This window comes from Lepus europaeus, chromosome 2 (genome assembly GCF_033115175.1).
Source record: "Lepus europaeus isolate LE1 chromosome 2, mLepTim1.pri, whole genome shotgun sequence".
NCBI classification, from domain to species: Eukaryota; Metazoa; Chordata; class Mammalia; order Lagomorpha; family Leporidae; genus Lepus; species Lepus europaeus.
Window position 1 is genome coordinate 123,962,807 of NC_084828.1, and position 27,937 is coordinate 123,990,743.

The 27,937-nt window shown below is 42.0% G+C and overlaps 1 protein-coding gene across 1 annotated transcript in view; it reads right to left on the bottom strand.

Moving 5' to 3' along the window:
* Positions 1-27,937, bottom strand: part of LEKR1 (leucine, glutamate and lysine rich 1) — a 215,314-nt gene that overhangs the window by 67,528 nt on the left and 119,849 nt on the right. Inside the window, exons 7-9 of the mRNA XM_062178384.1 lie at positions 16,786-16,867; positions 1,103-1,180; positions 497-700 (exon numbers count right to left, since the gene is read on the bottom strand). Of these exons, the coding sequence (XP_062034368.1) occupies positions 497-700; positions 1,103-1,180; positions 16,786-16,867 (364 nt within the window). The remainder of the gene's footprint in view (positions 1-496; positions 701-1,102; positions 1,181-16,785; positions 16,868-27,937) is intronic.

Sequence of the window (27,937 nt, forward strand, 5' to 3'; positions counted from 1 at the left end):
CTAACTATCCTTAATACCACCTAAGAAGGTATCTTTGCTTATGATAAGCCCTCAATAAGATATGCTAACAGATGAAGAGGAGAGGAGAAAAGTGGGAACAAATAAAAAATAAAATTGATATTAAAAAAAGATGTCTTATTAGGTAACAGTAGAATCCACCAATTACTGGACCAGGTTAAATTTAATAGTGCAAGTATCACACATGGTCTCATTTTTTTCAATAAAAATCTGATGCCAAGTGCAACTTGCTTCCCATCTCTACTTTTACTAGCTGTGAGACTTTCACCAAGTCATTTAACCAACTTCAGTTTTAGCTGCATCGTTTATAAAATGAGGTCGGGTAGGGGGGATGCTATGACCTTACAGGCCAAATATATCTTTAATCCTGTGATTTCATTGCTATTATAATATGTACGACATTGATATCTCAAATATATATATATGGAATACTGACTTGAACATAAAATATTTTTGTGAGAAATGATTCTGACTGTACCTTTCATTTTTCAGTGTTACAACCTCTTCCTTTGTCTGATTCAGAATACTTTTAGTTATTTCTAGTTCATTTTCTGCAAGATTAACTCTTCTTTTTATGTCTTCTTCTTGCTTCTCTTTTACAGTCAGTTGTTCCTGCAAAACTTTATGCATTTGTTGACAATTCATTAGAGAGTCTTCTTTTTCTTTAAGTAGCCTAGTGTGTCTAAAAAAGGACACAAAAAAGATCCTAATATGTAGTAGATATTATTTAAATATTTATCAAAAATATATGAAATGCTCATTTAAAATTATAGGCTATAATCATAACTTTAAAATTTAAGGTGTTATTAAAATTGTTAGTTCTGTGATGTTAATAATATATTCCTATCAAGGCAGAGGTAAAATCCATGAAAATTGTAAGACATAAGCCCAAAATAGGTACTGTATATGGAAAAAAATACAAAAATAATAAGTGAAATATATTTATTTTTATTTTTAAAAATATTTTTATTTATTTATTTGAAAGCAGAGTTACAGAGAGAGAAGAGCTGGAGCAAGATCTTCCTTCCACTGATCCACTCCCCAATAATTAACAATATAAAATTTTAAATTTTAAAATGTGTACCGTGACTCAGAAATGATGGCTTCAAATTTCAGTTTTCTAAGTTTTCTTTGACACTCATCAGCTTCATTAGATTTATTCCTAAAATGATAGAAAAGAATCAAATACGTTATTTCAAAATACTCTTTTCTACATCATTATTTTATGAATACGTAGAATGGAACTTTTTTTTTATAAGACTTATTTGTTAATTTGAAAGAGTTCCCAGATGGTCACAATGGCTGGGGCTGGGCCAGGCTGAAGCCAGGAGCCAGGAGCTTTTTCCGGGTCTCCCACGTGGGTACAGGGGCCCAAGCACTTGGACCATCTTCCCCACTTTTCTAAAGCCATTAGCAAAGATCTGGATCAGAGGTAGAACAGCTGGGATTCAAATGGGCTTCACAGGCAAAAAATGCTGGCCTCATAAAACGAACTTTTTTGATGACTTCATATCATTATTTATTCATAGAAGTAATATTCAGTCCATTTCTACAATGGTCAAGTAAACTCCTATCAGATTGATCTATATTTATGTAAAAAGAAAAAGCCTTGGACAACCTTAAAAAACAAATGAAACCTATGTGAGGCATTATGATGTTACCAAAAGCAGGAATATTCTGCAGTAAGTTCACAGCTAGAATGACATTACAGCATGAGGCAGGTTGGTTGTTTTTTTTGCTTTTTTGTTTGTTCTTAATGATTTTCAGCCTAAGAGCAGATTTCAGTCTACACCATGCAGAGAAACTAAAACTCTGGTCAAACAAACACACAAATACCAAAAGCTTCAATTGTTCTGATGTGAAGATCCACAGGACAGTACTCGGGGCAACTACAGCTTCTGAAAAGTGAAGAGGAACCCTGAACAGGAGACAAAGAGGAGTCTCAAATACTCAAATATGAGGGGACTTCAAAAGTTCTTGGGGGCCAGCGTTGTGACATAGTGGGTGAGGCCACTGCCTGTGGTGCCGGTTCAAGTCCCAGCTGCTCCACTTCCGGTCCAGCTCCCAGGTAGTGCACTTGGGAAAGCAGTGGAGGATGGCCCAAGCCCTTGGGCCTTGTACCCATGTGGGTGACCCAGAGGAAACTCCTGGCTCCTGGCTTCAGATCAGCCCAGCTCCAGCTGTTGCAGCCATGTAGGGATTGAACAAGCGGATGGACAACTTTTCTCTGTCTCTGTCTCTCTCTCCCTCTCTAACTCTGACCTTCAAATGAATAAATAAATTTTTTTTTTTAAAAGTTCTTGGAAAAATTTAGTTTAAAAAAAAATTTCGGTGTAGTAAAATGGTTGAAATCTATGCATAGCTTTTTCATAATGTGCATATAATTAGTGAGGATCATGGTAGTCTCAAGTATTTATTTTTTTAAATATTTATTTTTAGTTGAAAGGCAGAGTTACAGAGAGGCAGAGGCAGAGAGCGAAAGAGAGAGAGAGAGAGTGTTAAGAGAGAGAGAGAGTGTTTTCCATCTGTTGGTTCACTTGCCAAATGGCTGCAACATCCAGAGCTGGGCTGACCTGAAGCCAGGAGCCAGGAGCTTCTTCAGGGTCTTCCAAGCAGGTGCAGGGGCCCAAGCACTTGGGCAATCTTCTACTGCTTTCCCAGGCCATAGCAGAGAGCTGGATCTGAAGAGGATCAGCTGGGAAATGAACCAGCACCCATATGGGATGCTGGCGCCGCAGGCGGAGGCTTAGCCTACTATGCCCTTCTCATATATTTAGTGTCTCTTACATATTTTTATTAATTGGAAGGGAAAAAGAACAATATGACAGAAAAACTGAGCAACACCTTTGACAGGGGTTGAAATGAACAGCACTAGGAAGGGGGAAATGGTTATCACGGGCCACCAGATGTGATGCCCTCAGAATATGTCTCCACTGCTGGGATTCAGGAAACACTTTGCTAAAAATATGGCATGTTGGTATGCTGATTATTGTAAATTAAAGACCCTTGGAGAGAGCAGCAGATGCTGGAAGAGGTTTTACTCTGATATTTCCTTATCTGTTAAAGACCGATCTGTCAAGGAAGAGAACTGCCTTTAGCCCATCCCCTGAGTTTTCATTAAGTAAACGCCTATCTGCAGAAAGGAAGATGAAGGAATGTAACCACACCAGAACAAATTTTTTCGTAGGCTATTGTCTGTCTTCCCAGACTCATTCAATGCCCAAAGAGAATCATTTACTAACTACTGTCTAAATATTGGGCTCTTTTATTCACCTAAAATTTCAAAATTATCACATTCCTATGATTATTTTGCGGAAGGTTGAGGACAGGAATATGGGGAGTCTGGATAATGGGTACCAAACGCAGAGAGAAGAAGTAGAAGACAAGAACCCAAACATAAAATAATTATATGAAATGATGATAATACGGAAATGCTAATTACAATGATTTTATCAGTACACAATGTACAAGTATTTTGAAATATCACACTGAATCCCATAAAACATGCAAGTATTGCATTATGTAAAACCCTGTGGAATATAAAATAATTAAAATGGTTTTTAAAAAAGTGCTTCATGGCCACATAATCACATCACTTCCTTCAGCATAGCTTCATCAGGAATAAAGCTGGTATTTTGTCTCCATCAAAAAACCACAGCTGTGACATTCAGTATCTCCTGTCCTCTAGGAAGAAGGGCACACAGAGCATCTGGATCACCTCTGGTGATGGGGTAAGCACACTCCTTTGATTGTCCCCCAAAATGTTAATACATCTACGATCCTTTTTCTCCCATTAATCTGGCTGTGGTCAGTTTTCAGAGGGTCCAGGAAGCTTTCCTTTTGTTCCTGTACCATCTCTGTGGCCTTCTGGACTGGGAATATATGGCCTTATACCAATCAAGAGGAAATATCAGAACAGTTCAAAATGAGGAAATATTCATTTTAAAAAATCTATACAAGTTCTACATTCTTCAGAAATGTCATTCATAAGAAGACACAGACAAGTTGTGGAACAATTTCTGATTAAAGGAAGTGAATCTGATCCGAGAGTAGATTCTGTGCTACAAGAGTAAATGCTACAGAGGAGATCTGTAGGTCAACTGACAAAATTGAAATATGGATAGTACATTCAAATATTTCATGTAAATTTATGATACCAAGTGTGGTTATATAAAATATTACTGCCCTGAGGATAGGCAGGCTGAGATACCTAGAGGAAAAAGGCCATAATGAATTTAATATATCTTCAAATGGTTCAAAGAAACACATACACATATATACACACATACTTCAAAAAGTTCATGGAAAATGGAATTAAAGGATACATTTGTTTTGGTGTAAAAAAGTTTTGAAATACAACACAATTCTTTCATAATTTGTATTTCTATATACAAAGAGTCTTCTGAAAATTCCTAAAAGTGCATATTATGAAAAAATTATGCATGGGTATTCATTTGGCATGAACTTAAAAGCCATTGCTTGGGATGCTAGTGTACCATCTCAGAGTGCTTAGGTTTGAGTCCTGCTCTACTTCCTGCTAATGGGCACCCTGGAAAGCAGCAGGTGACAGCCCAAGGAGTTCAATCCCTGCCACCCATGAGGGGATTCTGGACTGAGTACCTGGCTCCTGACTTTGGACTGGCCCAACCCTGGCTGTTTCAGCTATTTGGGTAGTGAACCAGCAAACAGGAGATCTCTCTTTGTGTCTCCGTTTCTGTGTGTCTCTGCCTTTCAAATAAAATAAAATAGTAAGTGATTAATTTCAGAAAAACTTGATAGCTTTAAATTTTTTCTGCACCAAAATACAGTTATCTTCTAATCCCATTTTCCACAAACTTCTGAAGTACCCTCATAAGTATTTATTTATTATATATGTGTGTGGAGGGAAAGAAACAGAAAAAAATGAGAGAGAGAGAAAGCAAACAGGTTAAAATACTAACATAGTGAAGCTAGATAAAGACTATTGGGTGCTCTTTGAACTATTCTGACAATTTTTTTTAAAGTTTTAAGTTTTTTTTTTTTTTCAAATAAAACCTTAAAAAAGAATACAGAAAATCAAGACATCATCAGAAAAGTGAGCAAAGGCTAAATGTGTTCAGGAGAGTCACAACTGAAAGACCACCAGGAGACATAAATGCAGGGGTACACTTTAAACAAAAAAGAAAGGACTATTTATTTATTTAAAAGGTAAAGCTACAGAGAAAGAGGAAGAGAAGATAGAGAGATATTACAATATCTTCCATCTGCTGATTCACTCTTCAAATTTCCATTGCTTTCCCAGGCCATTAGCAAGGAGCTGGACTGGGAGTGGGGCAGCTAGAACACACACCATATGGGATGCCAGCAGCACAGGTGGCAGCTTTACCCACTGTGCCACAATGCTGGGCTGGGCTGGGCTAGGCTGAAGCCAGGAGCCAGGAACAGTAGCCAGGTCTCCCCCAAAGGAGGAGCCTCAGTACTTGGGCCATCTTCCTCTGCCTTCCCATGCACAATAGCAGGAAGCTGGACTGGAAGCAGAGTAGCCTGGAATCAAACTGGCACTCCAATATGGAATGCCAGTGTCACAAGTTGGTGGTTTAACCCACTGTTCCACAGCACTGGCCAAGGGGGTGCAGTTTTTAAATTGATTTTTTAAAAGATTTTTTTATTTCCTTATTTGAAAGGCAGAGTTACAAAGAAGCAGAGACAAAGAGAGAGTTCTTCCATTTGCTGGTTTACTCCTCAAATGGTCACAACAGCCGGAGCTGGGCCAATCCAAAGGCAGGAGCCAGGAGTTTCTTCCAGGTCTCCCACATGGGTGTAGGGGCCCAAAGACTTGGGCCATCTTTTTTTTTAATTAATTAATTTATTTGAAAGAGTTACAGAGAGGTAGAGGCAGAGAGAGAGAGAGAGAGAGAGAGAGAGAGAGAGAGAGAGAAAGTCTTCCATCGCTGGATTACTCCCTAGATGGCCGCAACGGTCAGAGCTGTGCCAAACCAAAGCCAGGAGCTAGGAACTTCCTCTGGGTCTCCCACATGGGTGCAGAGGCCCAAGCACTTGGGCCATCTTCCACTGTTTTCCCAGGCCATGGCAGAGAGCTGGATCGGAAGTGGAGCAGCGGGGACTCAAACTGGCACACATATGGGATGCTGGCACTGTGGGCGGTGGCCAGCCCCTTGAGCCATCTTCTATGCCTATGTCTACCTCTACCCCTACCCCTACCCTGACCCCTACCCTACCCTGACCCCTACTCCCACCCCTAGCTCTTTCTATTGCTTTCCCAGGCCATAGTAGAGAGTTGGACTGTAAGTGGAGCAGCTGAGGCCGGCACTGTGGCACAGTGGTGCAGTAGGTTCACCTTCCGCCTGCAGCACCGGCATCCTGTATGGGCACCAGTTCCAGTCCCAGCTGTTCCTCTTCCAATCCAGCTCTCTGCTATGGCCTGGGAAAGCAGTAGAAGAAGGCCCAAGTCCTTGGGCCCCTGCACCCACATGGGAGACCCGGAAGAAGCTCCTGGCTTCGGATCGGCAGCAGCTCCAGCCGTTGCAGGCATCTGGGAAGTGAACCAGCAGATGGAAGACCTCTCTCTCTATCTCTCCCTCTCTCTGTAACTATTTCAAAAAAAAAAAAAAACTTTAAAAAAAAGAAGTAGAGCAGCTGGTGCTGGTGCCATGGCACAGCAGGTTAAAGCCCTGGCTTGAAGCGCTGGCATCCCATATGAGCACTGATTCTAGTCCCAGCTGCTCCTCTTCCCATTCAGCTCTCTGCTATGGCCTGGGATAGTAGTGGAAGATGGCCCAAGTGCTTGGGCCCCTGCACCCACATGGGAGACCTAAAAGAAGCTCCTGGCTCCTGGCTTCTGATCAGCGCAGCTCCAGCCATTGCGGCCATCTGGGTAGTGAACCAGTGGATGGAAGACCTCTCTTTCTCTCTCTGTCTCTACCTCTCTGTAACTCTGTTTTTCAAATAAATAAAATAAATCTTAAAAAAAATAAGTGGAGCAGCCATGACTCGAACCAGTACCCATATGGGTTGCTGGTGCTGCAGGTGGCAGTTTTTACTTGCTACACCAAGGCGCCAGCCTCTTACATTGATATTTTTAAAGTTACAATACCCAATCTTGGGTAGAAAATAGAGTAATGGGTATTTACAAATACTTCTGAGATTATATATCAGTATAATCCTACTGGAGTCCAGTGAATCATTATGCATTAAAAGCCTTAAAAAAACCATTAGATCTGGGGGACAGCATTGTGGCACAGTGGGTTAAGCTGCCACCTGTGATGCTGGCATCCCATATGGTGTGTGTTCCAGCTGCCCCACTCCCAGTCCAGCTCCTTGCTAATGGCCTGGGAAAGCAGTGGAAATTGCCCAAGTGTTCAGCACCAGCCACTCATATGGGAGACCTGGAAGAAGCTCCTGGATTCATTGAGACCATCTGGGGAGTGAACCTGTAGATGGAATACCTCTCTCTCTGTCTCTCCCTCTCTGTAACGCTGACTTTCAATAAATAAGTAAATCTTTAAAAGAAATTAAGCCTAGCAAACATGATCCCAAAGCATTAACTGTATGACATTTATCTCTATGAATTTTTCAAAGTATCTTTCTTCTAAAAGTGAAAACTTGGGACATTCTAAAAACAAGGAATGCATAGGATGGAACACTATGCAGTCGCTTAATAATTATTTATACATTTATCATGTAATAATGTGAGAAAATATCTAGGATAAAGCATGAAGTGAAAAAAGTGCAAAATAGCACATACAGTATGATCTTGCTTATGTACATTATTTAGAAATACAGACTTGAAGCATATGTCAAAATGTAACTATGATTTTCTTTTCTTGTATATTCCTGTGTTTTACTACATTTACAAATTTGCTTTGAAATCAAACAGAAATGTTTCTTTAAAAAAATGTTCTGAGGCCGGCGCCGCGGCTCACTAGGCTAATCCTCCGCCTTGCGGCGCCGGCACACCCGGTTCTAGTCCCGGTCGGGGCACCGATCCTGTCCCGGTTGCCCCTCTTCCAGGCCAGCTCTCTGCTGTGGCCAGGGAGTGCAGTGGAGGATGGCCCAAGTCCTTGGGCCCTGCACCCCATGGGAGACCAGGATAAGCACCTGGCTCCTGCCATCGGATCAGCGCGGTGCACCGGCCGCAGCGCGCTGGCCGCGGCGGCCATTGGAGGGTGAACCAACGGCAAAAGGAAGACCTTTCTCTCTGTCTCTCTCTCTCACTATCCACTCTGCCTGTCAAAAATTTAAAAAAAAAAAAAATGTTCTGAGGGGCCGGCAGTGTGGCGTAGCGGGTAAAGCTGCAGCCCATTTGGGTGCCGGTTCAAGTTCCAGCTGCTCCATATCCAACTCAGCTCCTTGCTAATGCACCTGGGAAGGCAGTGGAGGATGGTCCAAGTTCCTGGGCCCATGCACCCACATGGGAAATCTGGAAGAAGCTTCTGGCGCCTGGCTTAGGATCTGCTCAGTGCTGACCGTTGCAGCCATTTGGGGAGTGAACCAGCAGATGAAAGATCTGTCTCTCCTTAGCTCTCTGTAACTCTGCTTTTCAAATAGATATATAAATCTTAAAAAAAAATGTCCTGAGGTTCAGAGCCCCACCACAACTTTCACTGTATATTCACACTCTTGCACATACTTTTCCAAATGTAGAGTCAGGGACAGTAGAACTCCTTTGATGGTTATTTTACTCTGTTACTAATAAAACGTGGCAGCAGAATATTTTAAAAAGCTCGCTCCCTAAGGAGCCTACCATCCAAAGGACTCCCCTTATCATGGCTCCATCCCACTTCCAAGGCCAGTAAAGCCACTCTTTCTAGGATCTACCTTTGAGTGCCTGATGGTTCTCTTCAACTTCATTAGGATTGGAGGAACTGGAAGGAATAGAAAGAATGCCTACATCTCTTTAAGCACTGCATTCCTACTTTCACTGTCAGCAAAGAGTGATAATCCTCTCTTCAACTGCTGTGATTAAGCCTTCACAAAGGGCCTTGCTGCTCCTGCCCATCAAAGCAAAGGGAATCAGATGAAATAAATGGATATTCTCTACTTTGAAAGGCAATGGTCAATACCATTCCACTCTTTTCTATGAAATGGCCATTCTTAAAGTGCCTCCTTGAAATGCCCACTTTGTGATCTAAAAGGCACCTTAACTCTAATAGCAAAAGCATTGTTCTTTGATTCTCCCCTACTGTCTATTTCTTTCACAGATTTTCTCACTTCAATCAATGGAAACAACACCATGACATTAAAAGGTAACACCTTATATTATCATAGGCACTCTACCAAGTAGCCCTTAATGGGTCAGGAATGACTGGACAAAACACTTCCATACACAAGGCAAATAAAATTGAAGGATTGTTTCTCAGTCTCAACAAAAACATACATGACCTAGCACAGCAACTGTCTCCCCTCCAGGATCAGCTGCACTCACTGGCAGCAGTTCTCCAGACCACTGGGCGCTAGGTCTCCTCACAGCGTGGAGAGGAGCACTTTGCCTTTTGGGTGAAGAATGTTTTTACACCATAAATCAGCTGTGGTAAGAGATGAGATCCAACGCATAAAATGAAGTGTATTAGCAAGGTAACTCTGCCTCATTTTGGCCATCTTTTCCGCTGTGGGCAATGTCTCTAGTATCTCCTTTTGTTCTCATAATCAAAGTGCCCCTATCTCTGCCATGTATAATTAACCTATTCCAAAGGTTCTGGCAGGAACGAATAACTGCTATATCTCAAGCCATCTCGCAGCAGCAACACAAGACTGCTCTTGTTCTTTAATCAATCTGGTCCTGAGTATAGATCCTCACTCAAGTTCTTGCCCCACGTCTATCAGCAGGAAGTATCCAGAAAGAAATTGGCACTTAACTCTTTATCTATACTCCCAGTCAGGATTGATGGAATAAAGACTCATTGCCCAAAAGAGAGATAATATTGGAATTTATTCCTTGCCCTTGAATCCCAATTCAGTCTTACACTCTATTGTGTTTACACCCCCAGGTTTGGAGGCCCAGCGGCCACTTGAAAAGACCAGTAAATAGGAATTCACCTCCTGTTGCCTCCTACCCCCACCCCCACCCCTAGCCCTTGTAAGACAAAAAGGCCTGGCCCCAGGGGTCGGGGCCTCCTGCCAAGTGTTCTGTGCAGGCCAGCAGTTGGTCACCCACCTCTGGGGATTTGTTTTCTCTGTTTGGTCTGGTTGTAGATTAGTATTCTGCCTCCTCTTTGTTCTGCACCTCTTTTCCTAACAGCTCTTAGTCCTATTTTACAACATAAAGAACTGTGACCAGAGACAGGTAACTTGCCAAGGTAGCATAGCTATTAGGTAGTAGCGCTGTGTTGCAAACCCCAGTACTCTGGGTCTGCAGTTTGGTTCTTACTTTGTGACCTCTCAGCTGAGTATCCTGATGGTGACAAGCCCCTCCCAACTCCATCCTTCATTCTTCCCTCCCCAGTCTCCTGCCCTCAATGTCTCCCTCCTTCCCTGTCAGGTTTACTCCATTAGTAAGCCCTGGCAGACTCATCTCCAAGACACAGCCTTAAGCTAAACCAGTCAGCTTCTCACCTGTGGGAGCATGCAGCCTCCCTGCTGGTCTACCTAAAGCTCTCTGACAATCCCACTCCAGCCCATTCTTCAAGTACCAGGCTCAGAGATCAGACCCCTCTCTTGTCAAAAGTCCTCCCGTAACTTCCCACTGTTCTCCAAACAAACCTCAGCCCATACACACTCTTCTGAATACACTGATGGATTAATTTCGTGTTGCTTTTGGAACAAATAATTATAAGCTTAGTGATTAAAAGCAACACACACGTATTAGTTCACAGTCTCGGAGGTCAACAGCACCAAAATCCAGGCGATCCCAGGACAGAGCCCCTTCTGGAGGCTCCAGGGGGATGTTCATTTCCTTGCCTTTTCTAGTTTTCAGAGACCACCTGCATTTCCTGGCTTGTGGTTCCTTTCTCTATTTTGAAATCACATCACTGCAATTTCTGTTTCCATCCTTCCTTCTACTTTTGTGACTCTGACCCTCTGCTTCCCCCTTATAAGGACCCTTGTGATTGCACTGGGCCTGTCCTTGTAATCCGGGATAATCTCCCCATCTCAAAACCCTGAACTTAATCACATCTGCAAAGTCTTTTTTGCCATGTAAGGGAATACACTTACAGATTCCCGAGCTTAGGACATGAAAATCTTTGGGGAGTCATTATTCTGTTTACCACATCTGACTCTCTTCATGTTTCTTGAACTTGTAAAACACATTTCCAAGGATTTAGGGCCTTGTCCTTGATCTCACTGCTCCCAAATGTTAGCATGGTTAGATCTTTTCTGCGATTTAGATTTTAACTTAGAGGTCATCTGCTCTGGCCAGGGATGCCATCCGACCACTCTATCAAAAGTATACCACCTCTCCCTGCCATTCACATGTTTTATGCCTATTTTCTATTTTTGCAGCACTTAGCGTTACCTGAAATTTACCTAAGTAACCCTGTGGGAGCTTGCCAGTATAGTTTCTCCAATATACAGTGCCTGTACACAACAGTCCTGGCTTAACTGGCTATGCCACAATGCTAGCCTCTCATAGCCATTTTTCCGGGGGGTATTTGGGAAAAATTTCTCTATACAGCTGGTAATCCTTGGTTGTATGTTCTTCCTCAGCCTGCAGATTCTCTGCTGTTTACTTTTGTCCTAGGTTGTTTTTGGAGGCTGTGGTTAGACACAGGGTATGCTACCTAGTGGGGCACTCAGGTTCGCCTAGGGCTGTGGGGACCCCAGACTCTCCAGCTCTACTCCCTGCATTCACTGGTTTAGTCTGGGTATGGATACCTCTGCAGATGCTGCTTCACACAGAGCTAGATGATTGGCGGGACTTTGGTGAAGGGCCAGTTGGTGCACGTCACAAACATGGCGGCAGTGCCTTACAAATGTGTTTGCTTAGAGCCATCCATTGCTTCAATGTAAAATCCAAATGTCTGTGGAAATGGGGTCCAGGAATCTAACCCTGGGGTTGGGTCTCTGGGGGAGGTCACACTGTAACAAGCACTTGTAGAAAGCTCCCCAAGATTCTCATGCAGAATGGGGTTTGAGAACCAACGTTCTTCCCAGGCCCTACTCCTTTCTCTTTGTTCTCATTGATCTGAGAAAAGGCTCTGCCTATCACATGCCCACCATCACCGCTTCCACTGGTTGAGTCTTCCACAGAGCTGACTGGTTTTACTACCCTTTCTATGTGTTATCTTTCAGGCACTCCTAAAATTTTTCACCATCTATACCAGCCTTTCTTATTAGCCTCATTTAACTATCTTTATCCTGTTATATCTATTTGGAAGCAATATATTTCTTATATGTGGAGGCTATATATATATATATATATATATATATATATATATATATATATATACTTCATTTAAAAGTAATAAAACTGCATATCAAAGCCTTCACATTTTTCATTGTTTCAGGGAGGCCTTCCTCCTTAATTGAGCTAGATAATATTGATATGTAAAAATAAAGTTTGTAGGAAATGTCATCACCAGCTTTTCACTAACGCTCTGCCTGTTTAGCAAACACGACTGGCTACCTTCTGGACATTCACCCCAGCTTTCTTCCTGGTTGGCAGGGTCCCAACTTTCATTTGCTCTCGGGATAAATCCTGCTTGGTCTAAGCTAATCATGGCAGTCTGGTCCTTTTGTCAGGGGTTCATCTAGGAGGTTATGGAAGGGGTTCTAACCAAAGACATGCCAAGAAGAAGGCAGGGTGGTGGCTTTCTGGGAATTTTTTTTCCTTTACTTCTAAGGACACCAGAAAAATAGGACCTTTTAGCCTTGCAGTGGCCTCACTTGTATACAGTAGCTGGAACTGCAGCCATCTCACGATCATCAGGACCTGGCTTTGGGTTGAAGCCAGTGCTGAGGGTGGCAGGATGCAGACAGAAAGAAAATCAAGGTCCTTAATGATGTTGCTGAGTCTCTGGATCAACCTAGCCTGATATTGCCCTATCTCTGTGACTTGTAGCCCAAAGTATTCTATGGGATCAAATCTCTGTTCTCCAGTACATAGTAATGCTCTTATGAACCAGGGTACATATTTTCTTAAAAATCTTAGGGGGCTGGAGCTGTGGTGTAGTGGGTAAAACCACTGCCTGCAGTGCTGGCACCCTGTAAAGGTGCCCATTCAAGTCCCAGCCACTCCATTTCTAATCCAGCTCCCTGCTAATGTGCCTGGGAAAGCAGCGGAAGATGGTCCAAGTCCTTGGGCCCCTGCACCCATGTGAGAAAACCAGAAGAGGCTCTGGGTTCCTGGTTTTGATTGGCCCAGCTCCAGCCTTTGTAGTCATATGGGGAGTGAACCAGCGGATGGAAGACCTCTCCCTGTGCTTCTGTCTCTATGTAACTCTACCTTTCAAATAAATAAATAAATAAATCTTTAAAAAAAATTTTAGGAAAAAAGAACCCCAATTTCATCTACTTATAAGGTACCTCTTCCCTTTACTTTTATTTATTTATTTATTTATTTATTTATTTATTTTTTTCATTTTTGACAGGCAGAGTGGACAGTGAGAGAGAGACAGAGAGAAAGGTCTTCCTTTTGCCATTGGTTCACCCTCCAATGGCCGCCGGGGCCGGCACACTGCTGCCGGTGCATCGCGCTGATCCGAAGCCAGGAGCCAGGTGCTTCTCCTGGTCTCCCACGCGGGTGCAGGGCCCAAGGACTTGGGCCATCCTCCACTGCACTCCTGGGCTATAGCAGAGAGCTGGCCTGGAAGAGGGGCAACCGGGACAGAATCTGGCACCCTGACTAGGACTAGAACCCGGTGTGCCAGCGCTGCAGGAGGAGGATTAGCCTATTGAGCCGCGGCACTGGCCTCTCTTCCCTTTACATCAAAACCATAAAATTGATACCCAAATATTTAAAAATCTTTAAACATAAAAGTATATGAATTTGGATAGGTGAAAAATACTCTGATTCCCAGCCCTGCAAAGGAGGTGAGGATTAAAAATGTAAAGAAACTTGAATTCACAGCATCTTCCAATTTCTGGAGGTCTAAAGAGGTTTAGGAGTACACAGTAAATTTCTATTTTATTAACACTTTTTTTGAATGAGTTATTTTGACTTCAACCTTAATTGATCATTTAAAAAAAATGACCAAGCTACAGCGGGCTGGCGCTGTGGCTCACTTGGTTAATTCTCCGCCTGTGGCACCAGCATCCCATATGGGCCCCAGGTTCCAGTCTTGGTTGCTCCTCTTGCAGTCCAGCTCTCTGCTGTGGCCCGGGAGGGCAGTGGAGGATGGCCCAGGTCCTTGGGCCCTGCACCCGCATGGGAAACCGGGAGGAAGCACCTGGATCCTGGCTTCAGATCGGCATAGCTCTGGCTGCAGCGGCCATTTGGGGGGTGAACCAACGGAAGGAAGATTTTTCTCTCTGTCTCTCTCTCTCTCACTGTCTATCTCTCTACTTGTCAAATAAAAGAAAAATGACCAAGCTACAAATTTGGCTCTAAGTTATAAATAAAATGGTACTTATAAGTTACTGGGACCTCCTGACTTCTCAGCACCCGAGGCTTGAGGAGCCCCAGGCTCTGATCCTAAATGTCCACCCTCCCCAACTTAATCCTAGCAGGAAAGCAGAGTGCCTGGAGTGCAGATGGAAGAGTGAGATCTGGGTGGCATACAGGAAAGTCTCTAACACATGGAGCCATTTAAGTGGCTCCACTCATATCTTTTATAGTTCACATTGTCTAAAAACAGGCCAGCGCTGTGGCTCAGTAGGCTAATCCTCCGCCTTGCGGTGTCGGCACACTGGGTTCTAGTCCTGGCTGGGGCACCGGATTCTGTCCCAGTTGCCCCTCTTCCAGGCCAGCTCTCTGCTACGGCCCAGGAGTGCAGTGGAGGATGGCCCAAGTCCTTGGGCCCTGCACCCGCGTGGGAGACCAGGAGAAGCACCTGGCTCCTGGCTTCGGATCAGCGCGATGCACCGGCAGCAGTGTGCCGGCCCCGGCGGCCATTGGAGGGTGAACCAATGGCAAAAGGAAGACCTTTCTCTTTGTCTCTCTCTCACTATCCACTCTGCCTGTCAAAACAAACAAACAAGCAAACAAAAAAACCAGATACTCTGTCCATTTTTTAATTTTTAGAAGATCTATGGGCAGGAAGCGCCAGTTCTATCAATGGATATGAAAGCATCAGCATGTAACTGCACAGTGATTTCCTAACAGGTAACAGTTTGATGGACTTTAGGGAGGTGAGCTATCTCTCCTTCTAACCTCAACCAACCCTGACTCTCACCATTCCTCAGCACTCACAACACAAGTTACAATAAAAATATAGTTAACATAAAATACCACAGAATATTTCATCTGAAATGGGCAGACTCCTTGACTATACAGACTTCTGGGCAAACTTACTCTATTTAAAAAATCAATTCACGCCACAAGCAATAAGCTTTATTGTTTGTCTTCAGTGTGCTTATTTCTGTGTTTTGCAGCATGTCCATGAATTTCCTCTTGGCTTAGCAGGGTAGTGGTACCACCTCCCTGTTTCTGAACTGTGCCGTCTACACTTCCTGAGCTCCAAGAAGCAGATGTCACACAGTAACTGTGGCCTCACTAAATGGGTCTCCACATGAGATGCCACTTGCCAAAGTTCTCTCTGATGTTATGAGAGGAAGGGGTGTGACAATCCCCCCCCCCCCTCGCCCCGCCAACCACCATCTTGTTTCTTTTTCATATGTTCATTCCCAGAAAGCTCCTTCCTAGCTACAGGGAGACCCTCAGGAAGGAGCCCCTGTTTACTCATCCTCCATACCAGCCATCAAACACAGACAGCTACACTACTGTACTTACTGTGCTATTAGCTACAGTGTTACAAACCACAAATATTCACTTTTCCTTATTTTTAAAAGCAAACTATTTTGCTACAAATAACCCAAGTATACATTAATTTGATAGAGCATGTAAGGAATTTGCTCTCCTTTTGTTGTTCAGTGTTTATTATTAAACACATTGTTCTTAGGGGTAGCCTCAGACAATACAAACATTTGGTTGCCTAGCATTCTAAATATTTACATTTCTTATGAGGATCATCCTTCTAAAATATAGGAACTAAAAACCACAGCTACCAGATTATATACCAGAAAATAAAAGAACTTACTTTTCAAATTATAATTCTATTTTAGTGTGTTAATTATAGATGTACTATATTTATACTGTGATGAAAGTTTTGAAATTTCTCAATTGAAATTAATATTTAAAGTGGATAGTGTTCTGGACATTCTATGCAGTCATTTTATTATTATTTGTTTCCCAGTATTTTCTTTCTCATTATATAGTCTAAGTATGCTATCACTTCAGTGGTACTCAACTCTTTTTAAACCTAAAATTCATAATTTTAAGAAATAACAACATTGTGGACAGAAATAAAGAGATAAAGATGAAAGTTCAGAGAACATTTCACATTAAGTTACTGCATTTGAACAACTAGGAAAACCTTTACTATGTGGATAGGAAAGTTTCTATAGTTGATCTCACCCAAAAGGCCGAGAAGCAATTAGTGTGTTTCTTATTGAGGGAAGGAAATCTTAATGTTTTTAAAAGTATTGAGAGCTCCTTCAATATATAGCCTAGGCCAGCAGAATCGCCCAGGGAAGCAGTGGCAGAGGGCATTGCTCCCACACAACTGAGTCACTGCTACAGGAGTCCTGAGAACACAGCTGGGTCTGCATCTTCCTTCTGTGACACATCAACAGGGCACTGTACTCTTACAAGCAGCTTAATGTTCCTCTTACATGAGCAGTTCTTTACAGCTGTCCAGCTCTGTCACTGCCCTCTGAAGCTTTAAGCCAAGCCCCTCGACTTGACACTGCAAATCTGAAATGACAAAATGTATTAATCTAATCAGCACATTTTAAATGCCCAGATACTTTCATGAAATAAACCACATATTTTTAAAGCTGTTGCTCAGTTCCTGAAGAATAATGTAGCTGTTGAATCCCCTTTGCCTGCATCATTATGTGTAACTTGTCATTGACTGCTCAGGTCTCCCTGAGCAGAATCGATAGGTTTTGATAGATTTGTTGGATTCCTTCGGCCCCTACCCATTATTATTACCCCTACCATTACCTAATTTTCAAACAGCTAAATTGTACTCGTGTTTTTCAAAGGGTATTTATGTAGCCAACACACAAGTGAATTTCTGATTACATGGCTCACTTCTAAAACACCTGATTGGCTGAACTTGCCCATTGGTCTGGAACCCAGAAGCACTTTTAAGTCCCCCTCGTAGAACTGACCACGTGCCAGGAACATGGTCAAGAGGGTGTTAACTCTGGGTCGCATCTAAAAGACATTTTGATCAGCTCTTGTCCTGACTGTTGATGTACAATGTAATACTTTATCCATTTTAGTATTTTTGTTTTGTTTTGTTCTAGTACTATTGGTTGAACTCTGTAATTAACACACAATTATTCTTAGGTGTTTAAATTTTAACTGAAAAGTGAACCCTGTTAAATATAAGAGTGGGGAAAAAGAGAGGGAGGAGATGTACAATTTGGGACATGCTCAATCGGACTTGCCCCAAATGGTGGAGTTAGAAATGTGCCAGGGGATTCCAATACAATCCCATCAAGGTGGCATGTACCAATGCCATCTCACTAGTCCAAGTGATCAATTTCAGTTCACAATTGATCACACTGATAGGTCTAAGAGTCAAAGGGATCACACGAACAAGACTAGTGTCTGCTAATACTAACTGATAGAATCAAAAAGGGAGAGAAGGATCCAACATGGGAAGTGGGATACACAGCAGACTCATAGAATGGCAGATGTCCTAAATAGCACTCTGGCCTCAGAATCAGCCCTTAAGGCATTCGGATCTGGCTGAAGAGCCCATGAGAGTATTTTAGGCATGGAAAGCTAAGACACTCTGGGGGAAAAAAAAAAACCCTAAATAAAAGATCTCTGTGAGTGAGATCCCAGTGGAAAGAACAGGACCATCAAAGAAGGAGGTACCTTTCTCTGAAGGGAGGAGAGAACTTCCACTTTGACTATGACCCTGTTGGAATAAGATCGAAGTCGGTGAACCCTAAAGGCTTCCATAGCCTTGGCAACTCATGACTAGAGCCTAGGGAGATTACTGATGCCATAAACAAGAGTGTCAAATTGTTAAGTCAACAATAAGAGTCACTATGTACTTACTTCTCACGTGGGATCTGTCCTTAATGTGTTGTCCAATGTGAAGTAATGCTATAACTAGTACTGAAACAGTATTTTACACTTTGTGTTTCTGTGTGGGTGCAAACTGATGAAATCTTTACTTAATATATGCTGAATTGATCCTCTGTATATAAAGATAATTGAAAATGAATCTTGATGTGAATGGAATGGGAGAGGGAGCAGGAGATGGGAGGGGTGCGAGTGGGAGGGAAATTATGGGGGGGAAAAGCCAATGTAATCCATAAACTGTACTTTGGAAATTTATATTTACTAAATAAAAAAAAAAAGAAAAAAGAAAGTTCTCATCCTTCCAAACAGCTCAGATTTTATTTTATTTTTGACTGGCTGTCATTGATTTGGTTCTTTTCAGCTTAATATTTTTTCCATATGGAGATTATTTTTGGTATATAGGGAGGAAGGAATGAAGTAATTTTCCTCCCTCTCAGTATTTATCAAACAATTCTTCATTTCCTTATTGCTTGTGATGCTTTATTGCATATTCATTTTTTCTGTCTACTTTATGGGTCTCTATCGTGTTCCATTGACCTATTTAATTTATGAGTATTCTAGCCTTATCTTTTTTACTGCTGTTATATTGTAGTATGCTTTTATATTTGGTTGAACTGCCTTTTTATAAAACATTTTTTTTTTGAGAGTGACATCCATTTCCTTTCCAAATGAAGTCATGAATTATTTCTGTTTTTTCCAAAATAAACTGAAATTTCAATTGGGAAAAAAAAAAAGGCATTTTGGTAACTCTCAAAGGTAAGAGAATACAAGCAAGAAATTGGCCTCCCCAGAGTCTTGCACAGGGGATTTTAAGCATATTTGAGGAAGATTATTCAAGCAGCCATATCCAGCACGTGTGTGGATACAGAACCGAAACAGGAAGAACAACTGGTCTGAATGATGTAAGCCCTGCTCTTAGCCAGTGGTGAGCACTGTGATACAGGGATAGCCCTTGCTGGTACGCTTTTCGGGACAGCTTAAGATGGAAAACACATTTATACAGCTTTCTACAGAAAAACTGATTCAAAAAATTGGAATTATAAAATATCTGTGTTCTATCTTCTCAGGTGTTTTAGGAACATATTTTTTAACATTAAGCATTAAGATCTTTATGCATCCATATAATTACATAAAATTTCTGTGAGAATCTTCAAATTGCCTTCTTTAAGAGTCAGTTTCTTAAATCAGAAAATGCTTGCACTCTAAACAAATATTTTAATTAGAATTTACGAGACATTTATATAAATCTGTTAATCCAGTGCTTTCATATACATTTAAAAATTAAATTGTTAAAAACAATATTTGTCATGTTTTGAAATATGAATACATTGTGAAATGGCTAAATGGAGCTAATTAAAATCTGCATTATCTCACATTTTTTTTTGTAATGAGAACATTTAAAATTTACTGAGATATTTTCAAGAATACATTAATTATAGTCACTGTTTTATACATATAGTAGATCAATTGATTTCACCTATCCATCTGGAATTTTGTATTCTTTGGCAAATACTTCCTCATATGACATTATGCTGTTTTATCTCTCACACTGCCATGTAGGTGTTAACAGCTCCATTTTTCAGATGAGGGAAAAATGGGATCCTCTCTGATTCTCTGGGCCAGTGTCTTACAATCAGTACATGAATTAGCCAGCAATCAAAGTGCTTTTAAACTTTCCTGGGAGACTGGCCCCTCGGTACTAGATTAAATATAGTCTTACTTGACAGATAATACTTGTGAGGTATGTCCTTTCAATTTATCATGTGACAGCACATGGGAGAAAAGAGAAAACTGCGTACACAAGGAAAATTTACTTCTCAGCTGAACCTTCTGAGAAGGGAGTAACTCCTAGATGTTCTGTAACGTGTTGCTTTGTTCATAAGCTCAAGAGGGCTTGCAGAGGGGTTCTATTCAGACAGGAACAGCCAAAAGAGTTTCACTCAGAGCTGAAGGATGAGGAGGGGAGGCAAGGGAGTTTACTGATGGTGTACTGTGTCCCGGCAATGTGTGGGGGCTTTCTCCTGCATCTTTTCACTGCTACTCACAAGGACCAAAGAAAACACATTAATACTGTTAAGTATTTCTGTTAGGCCGTCACAAAACACAGTAAACACCGGAGTAAGGGAAAGAGTTTATTGGGGAAAAGCAGCAGGCTGGAGGGAAGGGGTGAAGAAGGAAAAGAGAGAGAAGGAGAGTATAAGAGAGAGAGAGAGACAGAGAGAGGAGAGGGGAGCACAGAGAAGAAAGCGAGAGAGAGGAGAGGAGAGCAGACAAGAGGAGCCAAGAGAGCCACGTGCTCAGGAATAGGCCCTTTGAAAGCTTTGCCGGAGGGGCGGGCAGGGAAGCAGGAGCAGCGAATCCCATTAGGATGGGGGTGGAGCTTGACACCAGTGGTTGGGTCACGTGGCCACCGGCTTTCAGCAATGGCGGCGGAAGCCAGGGCATAGAATGTAAATCAAGGTGTAGATTGCGCCATAGATAAAACTGCACCATTTTCCTAAGACATACTCCATCATTTTTCTATTTTATTTTTTAAAAAAGATTTATTTATTTATTTGAAAGTCAGAGTTACACAGAGAGAGAGAGGTCTTCCATCTGCTGGTTCACTCCCCAAGTGGCCCACAATGGTCGGAGCCAATCTGAAGCCAGGTGCCAGGAGCTTCTTCTGGGTCTCCCACGCGGGTGCAGGGGCCCAAGGATTTGGGCCATCTTCTACTGCTTTCCCAGGCCATAGCAGAGAGCTAGATCAGAAGTAGAGCAGCCAGGACTCAAACCAGCGCCCATATGGGATGGCAGCACTGCAGATCAGGGCTTTAACCTGCTACGCTACAGCGCCGGCCCCACCTCCATCTTTACAGCTGAAGAATCTACGAATCAGAGTAGTTAATTAACCTATCATTTACTGTTGAACAAGATAATGATTAGAGCAATTAGTTATCATATCAAAGATCATACAGTTAGAAATAACCTTGTGATTCAAACTCAGGTCTGCCTGATACATCCATTCTTTTGTCTTCTCACACTGACTCCTGGAATTTAAAAGCTGCAAAGGAACATGATATATGTGACAATAAAATTTATAGTTAGCATGGCTATTACTGTATTCCTAGAATAGTTTAGGCAAGTGATAAGTATCATTTTACAAGAAATATTGTATTTAGTAAACTGGCAGAATTTCTAACTCCAAAGAATGGTTTAGATTTAACTTTTGAAAGTTTAAAAATGAATATATTATAATTAATGGAAGGTATTAAGACAAATACAGGATCATTGTGACTGATTTTATGTGACTGATACTAGAGAGAACAATTATGTCTCTGCATTAAATGTTTCTTCATGCTTTGTCAGGATATAATACTGGACTAAATGAAGCATAGGTCTGAGCCCATGTTATAAATTTTACATTATTACTTTTAGATGCAGCTATAGTTAAAAGGAATAAGTGATTATCTTAAGTAAACCTCAAAGAATTGGTGCTTGATAAATAAATTTCATGCAATAAATTCTCAATTACCTGAGAATTAGTCTTAGAGTAAATAGCACAACTGACACCAATTCAAAGCCCGTTTTTATAGCACTGCAAAGTATTCTGAGGCTTACATTTGATTATGCTTGTGTGTGACAGTTACAGAACTTACTAGGTTTAAAGCAAAATAAACGAGGCAATCATGACCCAACTTAAGAAGGAAGGCAAAGCTGTTACCCTTTTCAGATTTATTCTACCAAACCACAGCAATCTTCCCGTGGCCCCCCTTTTTACATAATACAGATAGCTTAGCCTTTAAATCAAGTACCCAGAGTGGATGGCTGGCTAAGTGGTTAGGATGTCATTGCTTGGGGTCCTGTTTCAGAGTGGCTGGTTGAAGTCCTGGCTCTGCTTCTGATCCAGCGTTTTGCTAATGTGCACCCTGGGGGCTGCAGACGGAGCTCCTGGCCCCTGGCCCCTAGCCCCTGGCCCCTGGCCCCTGGCTCCTGGCTCCTGGCTCCGGCCTGGTACAATCCCAGTTTTTGTGGGCATTCAAGGGTAGGAACCAGCAGATGAGAAATCTGTCTGTCTGTGTCTCTCTGCCTTTCAAAACAATGATAATTTAAAAAAATAATAAATAAATCCAGTACCCAATGATTAGTACCTCAGATTATTTCCTGTGTGTTTCCCAGCAACTCTGACTAAAAACTGGGAAAGTAAATATATGTTGTACTTTAAAACCAGGAACCTCTGAAGGCTGTTATAGGAAGTAAACAAACAGAATGATTACAAGGAATATTAACAAAGAAACCATTTTATATAGAGAAGACACCATACAGAATTGAGAAAAAAAGATTTACTATGCATAATAGATAATGTAAGAAGCCCATCAATGTATAATTAGGAATTGATTAATCTATTCTCATGGCTATTTTTGTTTTTTACTTTTGGTTATATTTTCTATAAACTAGAAGTGCTGGGAATTATTTTTAAAAATCAGAGGGCTTATCTTTGCTGTTCTGAATGAGGCATAAGCATCCTACGGGTTCATTATAGGTTCTGGTAGACTAGTAGGGTCCTTTTGTTTCCAGAAGCAGAGTGCCCAGTTCCTGTCCTTAATGAATAAAGGAACAGAGTTAGGATAAGCAGCAGAGATTAAGCCACCTGCACAAAACAGCTCCTTCAGTTTCTGAGGCAAGGAGTTCTTAAATAAGTGTATTGTTCCGTGCAGTACTTCTCTGTAGTTAAATAAATTCAACTTCAATTTTCTGTCATTCAGCATGACATTGGATTATGAGGCAAAAGGCCCTGAATGCTCACAAAAAGAAAGGAAGCACTGGCTTTAAACACCACGCAGATGTAAGGCGGAACCCATGGAAACAATCCAAAACTGACAACAGCATATTCTTGCAGATATTAAATACGCAGCACATGATTTTAAATGAACAAGACAAAAAAGAGCTCTTAGCCTCTCTTCATACACAACCAGCTGCACGCTGGATAGTGTTACACAGGCATCAGATTTGGGGTAATTACTCATTTAAGAAAACCCCGTTATCCTGAAGGGTTTCTAGAAACAACAAATACAGAAGTATTCAGATTTAACTATTTTGTATGATGATATAAATCTTTATAGTCATTGGGAAGTGTATTAAATTGATGTTTGAGAAAATAACAAATAAAACCTTTATTGTGGAAAAATATTTCAAGCGTAGAATTTCCTGTACAGAGAGAGCAGCAAAAAATTTAAAATCTGGTTCAAAGTACTATATGGAGGAAAACGATTCCAGGCTCAAGTAGCAGAATTAGAAGAACAAGCAAGCAGAAGAACTGGCACTCAGATATCCAAGAGAAAAAAAAAATTCAAATAAGAAATTACAGGCTTAAAAAAAAAAAGGTAGAGATCATTGAAGTCAAGGAAAAACAAAAACTCAACACTTTTAAAATAGGGATGGGTGTTATGGCATAGTGGGTTGAGTCATTGCCTGGGATGCCCAGAATTGAGTCCCAGATACTCTGTTTCCAATCCAGCTTCCTGCTCAGGAACCTAAGAAGGCAGCAGATGATGACGTAGTACTTGAGTCCTTGCTTACCCATATGGGAAACCTGAATGGAGTTCTTGGCTCCTGGTTTTAGCCTGGCGCAGCACCAGCTATTGCAGGCATATGTGGAATGAATCGGTGGACAGAGGATCTCTCTTTCTTTCTCTCTGATGCTCTGCCTTTCAAATAAACACACATACTTAAAAATAAAATAAAATACTAAAAGACAGGGTTGGGTGTGGTGGTGCAGCGAGTTAAGCCATTGCTTGGGAAGTCCACTTCCCTTATCTGAGCTCCGGCTGGAGTCCCAGCTGCTGCACTTCTGATCCAGCTTCCTGCTAATGCATCCTGGAAGGCAGCAGACAATGGCTCAAGTGCTTCCGCTCCTGCTACCCATGTGGAGGTCTGGCCTCCTGGCTTAGGCCTGACCCAGCCCTGGCTGTTGCAGGCATTTGTGGAGTGAATCAAAAGTTGGAAAACCTCTGTGTTTCAAACAGATGAAAATAAGTAAACATTAAAAAAAAACCTCTAATGATAGTACAGAGGTATCATGAATGACCTCTAAAGTCAGACCTTCTTTCTTCAAACCCAGCCCTGCTTCCTACTGGCTGTAATGACTTTAGGCACTTCAGTTTCCATTTGTAAAATAGTTAATGCCATATAAGACAGGTATGAGAATTAAATGATATTATATGGCAAATCAAGAGCACTACGCAAATGCCAGCTATTGTCATTGGTGGTGGTGTTAGGGTCACTCCACCATTTCCATTCTGGATAGCCATGCTCTTGCACTTGGACCTGGTGTTACCTGTGGTTATCTGCATACAAAGAAACATCAAAACAGGAGTTTTAATTGTGTTTTTGTTTTGAACAACATAGAGTAACAATATCAAAATGTTAAAGCTTGTTAAACATGGCTATGGGTTCACATACTTTTTAAATGTTATTCTCTGTATTTTTCTATACATGAAAAATTTTATATTTAGAGAGGGGCTTATTTGCACAGGTCAAGGATGACAACATGCTGTGTGCCAAGGGGTCTAATCAACTCTGTTCTGTGTGTTCAAAGCACAAAAGCAATCAAACCAAAAAGAGTAAGAAAATGTGTTAGGGGCTAGAGGAGGAGATGAAGTTCAAACAACAACTAAAGACAATTTATTTGATTCTGTGAATAAGGAGCAGACAAATTCACCTGTGGCTGGAGAGGGCCATGCGAGTAAGGAGGCTGTTTTGATTTGAAGATGGGTAACAGTGAGACATGTTCATTTGCCTTTGAGAATGATCTATTCTACAGGGCATCCATGCTTATGAATTTAATGCGCATTTGTGTTACACTCTGCATCTTACGTATGCAGGTACTTCAAAAATTACTCAAACATGTTACAATTCTCATTCTAGGGGCTGGCGCTGTGGTGCAGTAGGTTAAAGCCCTGGGCTGAAGCACCAGCATCCCATTTGGGCACTGGTTCTAGCCCATGCTGCTCCTCTTCAGATCCAGCTCCCTGCTGATGGCCTGGGAAAGCAAAAGAATATGGCCCAACTCCTTGGGACCCTGCACCCACATGGGAGACCTGGAAGAAGCACCTGGCTCCTGGCTTCGCATTGGCACAGCTCCGGCTGTTGTGGCCATCTGGGGAGTGAACCAGCGGATGGAAGACCTCTCTCTCTGTCTCTACTTCTCTCTGTAACTCTTTCAAATAAATAAAATAAGTCTTTAAAAAACAAACAGGCCAGCGCCGCGGCTCGCTAGGCTAATCCTCTGCCTGCGGCGCTGCTATTCCGGGTTCTAGTCCTGGTTAGGGCACTGGATTCTGTCCTGGTTGCTCCTCTTCCAGTCCAGCTCTCTGCTGTGGCCCGGGAGTGCAGTGGAGGATGGCCCAAGTGCTTGGGCCCTGCACCCACATGGGAGACTAGGAGGAAGTACCTGGCTCCTGGCTTCGGATCGGCGCAGCACACTGGCCGCAACGTAGCAGCCATTTGGGGGGTGAACCAATGGAAGGAAGACCTTTCTCTCTGACTCTCTCTCTCTCTCACTGTCTAACTCTGCCTGTCAAAACAAAACAAAACAAAACAAAATCTCATTCTAAATCTTTCTTCACTCAACATTATGTTTTTGAGATCTGCCCAGGTAGCTATATACAGATGTGCTGTATTTCCTTCTGACTGCTATATAATGTTTCATCACATGTGCATACTATATTTTACTTATCTGGTCCTATAGTGATAGAGCTTAGGTTACTGGAAATTTTGTCACAAATAATCATGCAATAAAAGTTTTTTTTTTTTTAAACCAATCTTATTTTCTTATGGGAGAGTTTTTCTGCAGCATGTCCCCAGAGCAGTATTACGTATAGGTGCCAGGCACATACTGCCAAATGGTTCCTGGAGTGGAGGCATTAGCTTTTTCTCCCAGCTCAGCGAATGAAGTTGCCTGCTTTCCTAATGCTCAATAGAAACAGCTATTTTTCTGATTGTTTCCCATCCAAAGGGCAGTGTCTCAGTGTTGGTCTAATCTGTAGTTCTCTACTTATTGTTGAAGCTGAGCATCTCCTCTTACACCTGCCTGTTCATGATTCTCTTTTATGACTTGCCTTTTCTCTATCCTCTTTTTATCCACTCCAACAGAACTTTCTTTTTCTCTCCCACGCATAAACAACTCTTTTGAAGGTCATGGATCATCTTTCACTTCGGGAATTCCAAAATTTACTTCTCTGTTATCAAATTCAAATTGTAAGCAGCATTTGATGCAGTTATCTCCCTCTTGGCAACACTCCTATTGCTTCTCCATCTTCACTGATGATTCTCTTTATTAGACTTACTCTAAATGTTGGGAAGCACCAAGGGATCAGTCAGTCCTTAGCCCTTTTCTTACATTATCTCCCAAGATGATTTTATCCATTCGAATCAGTTACATCTGATGAGAAATTCTAGTTTCAACTACATAATTAATGAACATCTAACTAAATAAAGTAATATTAATGCTTATTTTCATGCTTTGAAGAGCATCCATTTATCATTGTCTTCCATCCTCCTCCTCATCATCACAGCTAAGAAACATGAATGTCCCAGGCAGCATATTCCATGTGCTTTACATCACTGAATCCCCACAATCCTGACAACTTAACAGACTGTAAGGTCCACGAGAGCAGGAATCTCACCTGTTATATGCAAGAGTGGTGGGAGTTTCTTCTTTTATTTTTAAATAAATTTACCTTTTAATTCCATTTTTTAAAAAAGATTTACTGGCCGGCAGCTCGGCTCACTAGGCTAATCCTCTGCCTGCGGCGCCGGCACACTGGGTTCTAGTCCCAGTCAGGGCGCCGGATTCTATCCCAGTTGCCCCTCTTCCAGGCCAGCTCTCTGCTGTGGCCCGGGAAGGCAGTGGAGGATGGCCCAGGTCCTTGGGCCCTGCACCCGCATGGGAGACCAGGAGAAGCACCTGGCTTCTGGCTTCAGATCGGTCGCAGTGCGCCGGCAGAGGCGGCCACTTGAGGGGTGAACCAATGGAAAAAGGGAGGACCTTTCTCTCTGTCTCTGTCTCTCTCACTGTCTGACTCTGCCTGTCAAAAATAAATAAATTAATTAAATTTTAAAAAGATTTATTTATTTATTTGAAAGTTAGTTTACAGAGATAAAGGGAAACATCCTCCCCACCCCCACCCCACCCCCCACATACACAGAGGGAAAGAGAGATCTTCCAACTGCTTATTCACTCCCCAGATGGACACAACAGCCAGGGCTGGGCTGGGCAGAAGCCAGGAGCTTCTTCTGGGTCTCCCACATAGGTGCAGGGGCCCCTTGGGCCATCCTCCCCTGCTTTCCTTTTAAAAAAAGGTTTATTTTATTTATTTGAAAGGCAGAGTGACAGAGACAGGCAGAGACAGAGAGAAAGAGATCTTCCATTCATGGGTTCACTCCCCAGATGGCAGCTGCGGTTGGGGTAGGCTGAAGCCAGGAACCAGGAAGTTTAGCTGGGTCTCCCATGTGAGTGCAACGGTCCAAGCACTTGTGCCATTCTCGCCTGCTTCCCCAGGCACATTAATAAGAAGCTAGATTGGAAGCAGAGTATCTGGGACTTGAAGCAGGCAGCAGCTTAACATGTTGTTCCACAATGCTGGCCCACATGGGATCTTCTTAAAAAATAATCATTGAAAGAATGAATAAAATTTTATAGCCTTTATAAATAAGAATGCCAGTCAATATGTTTAA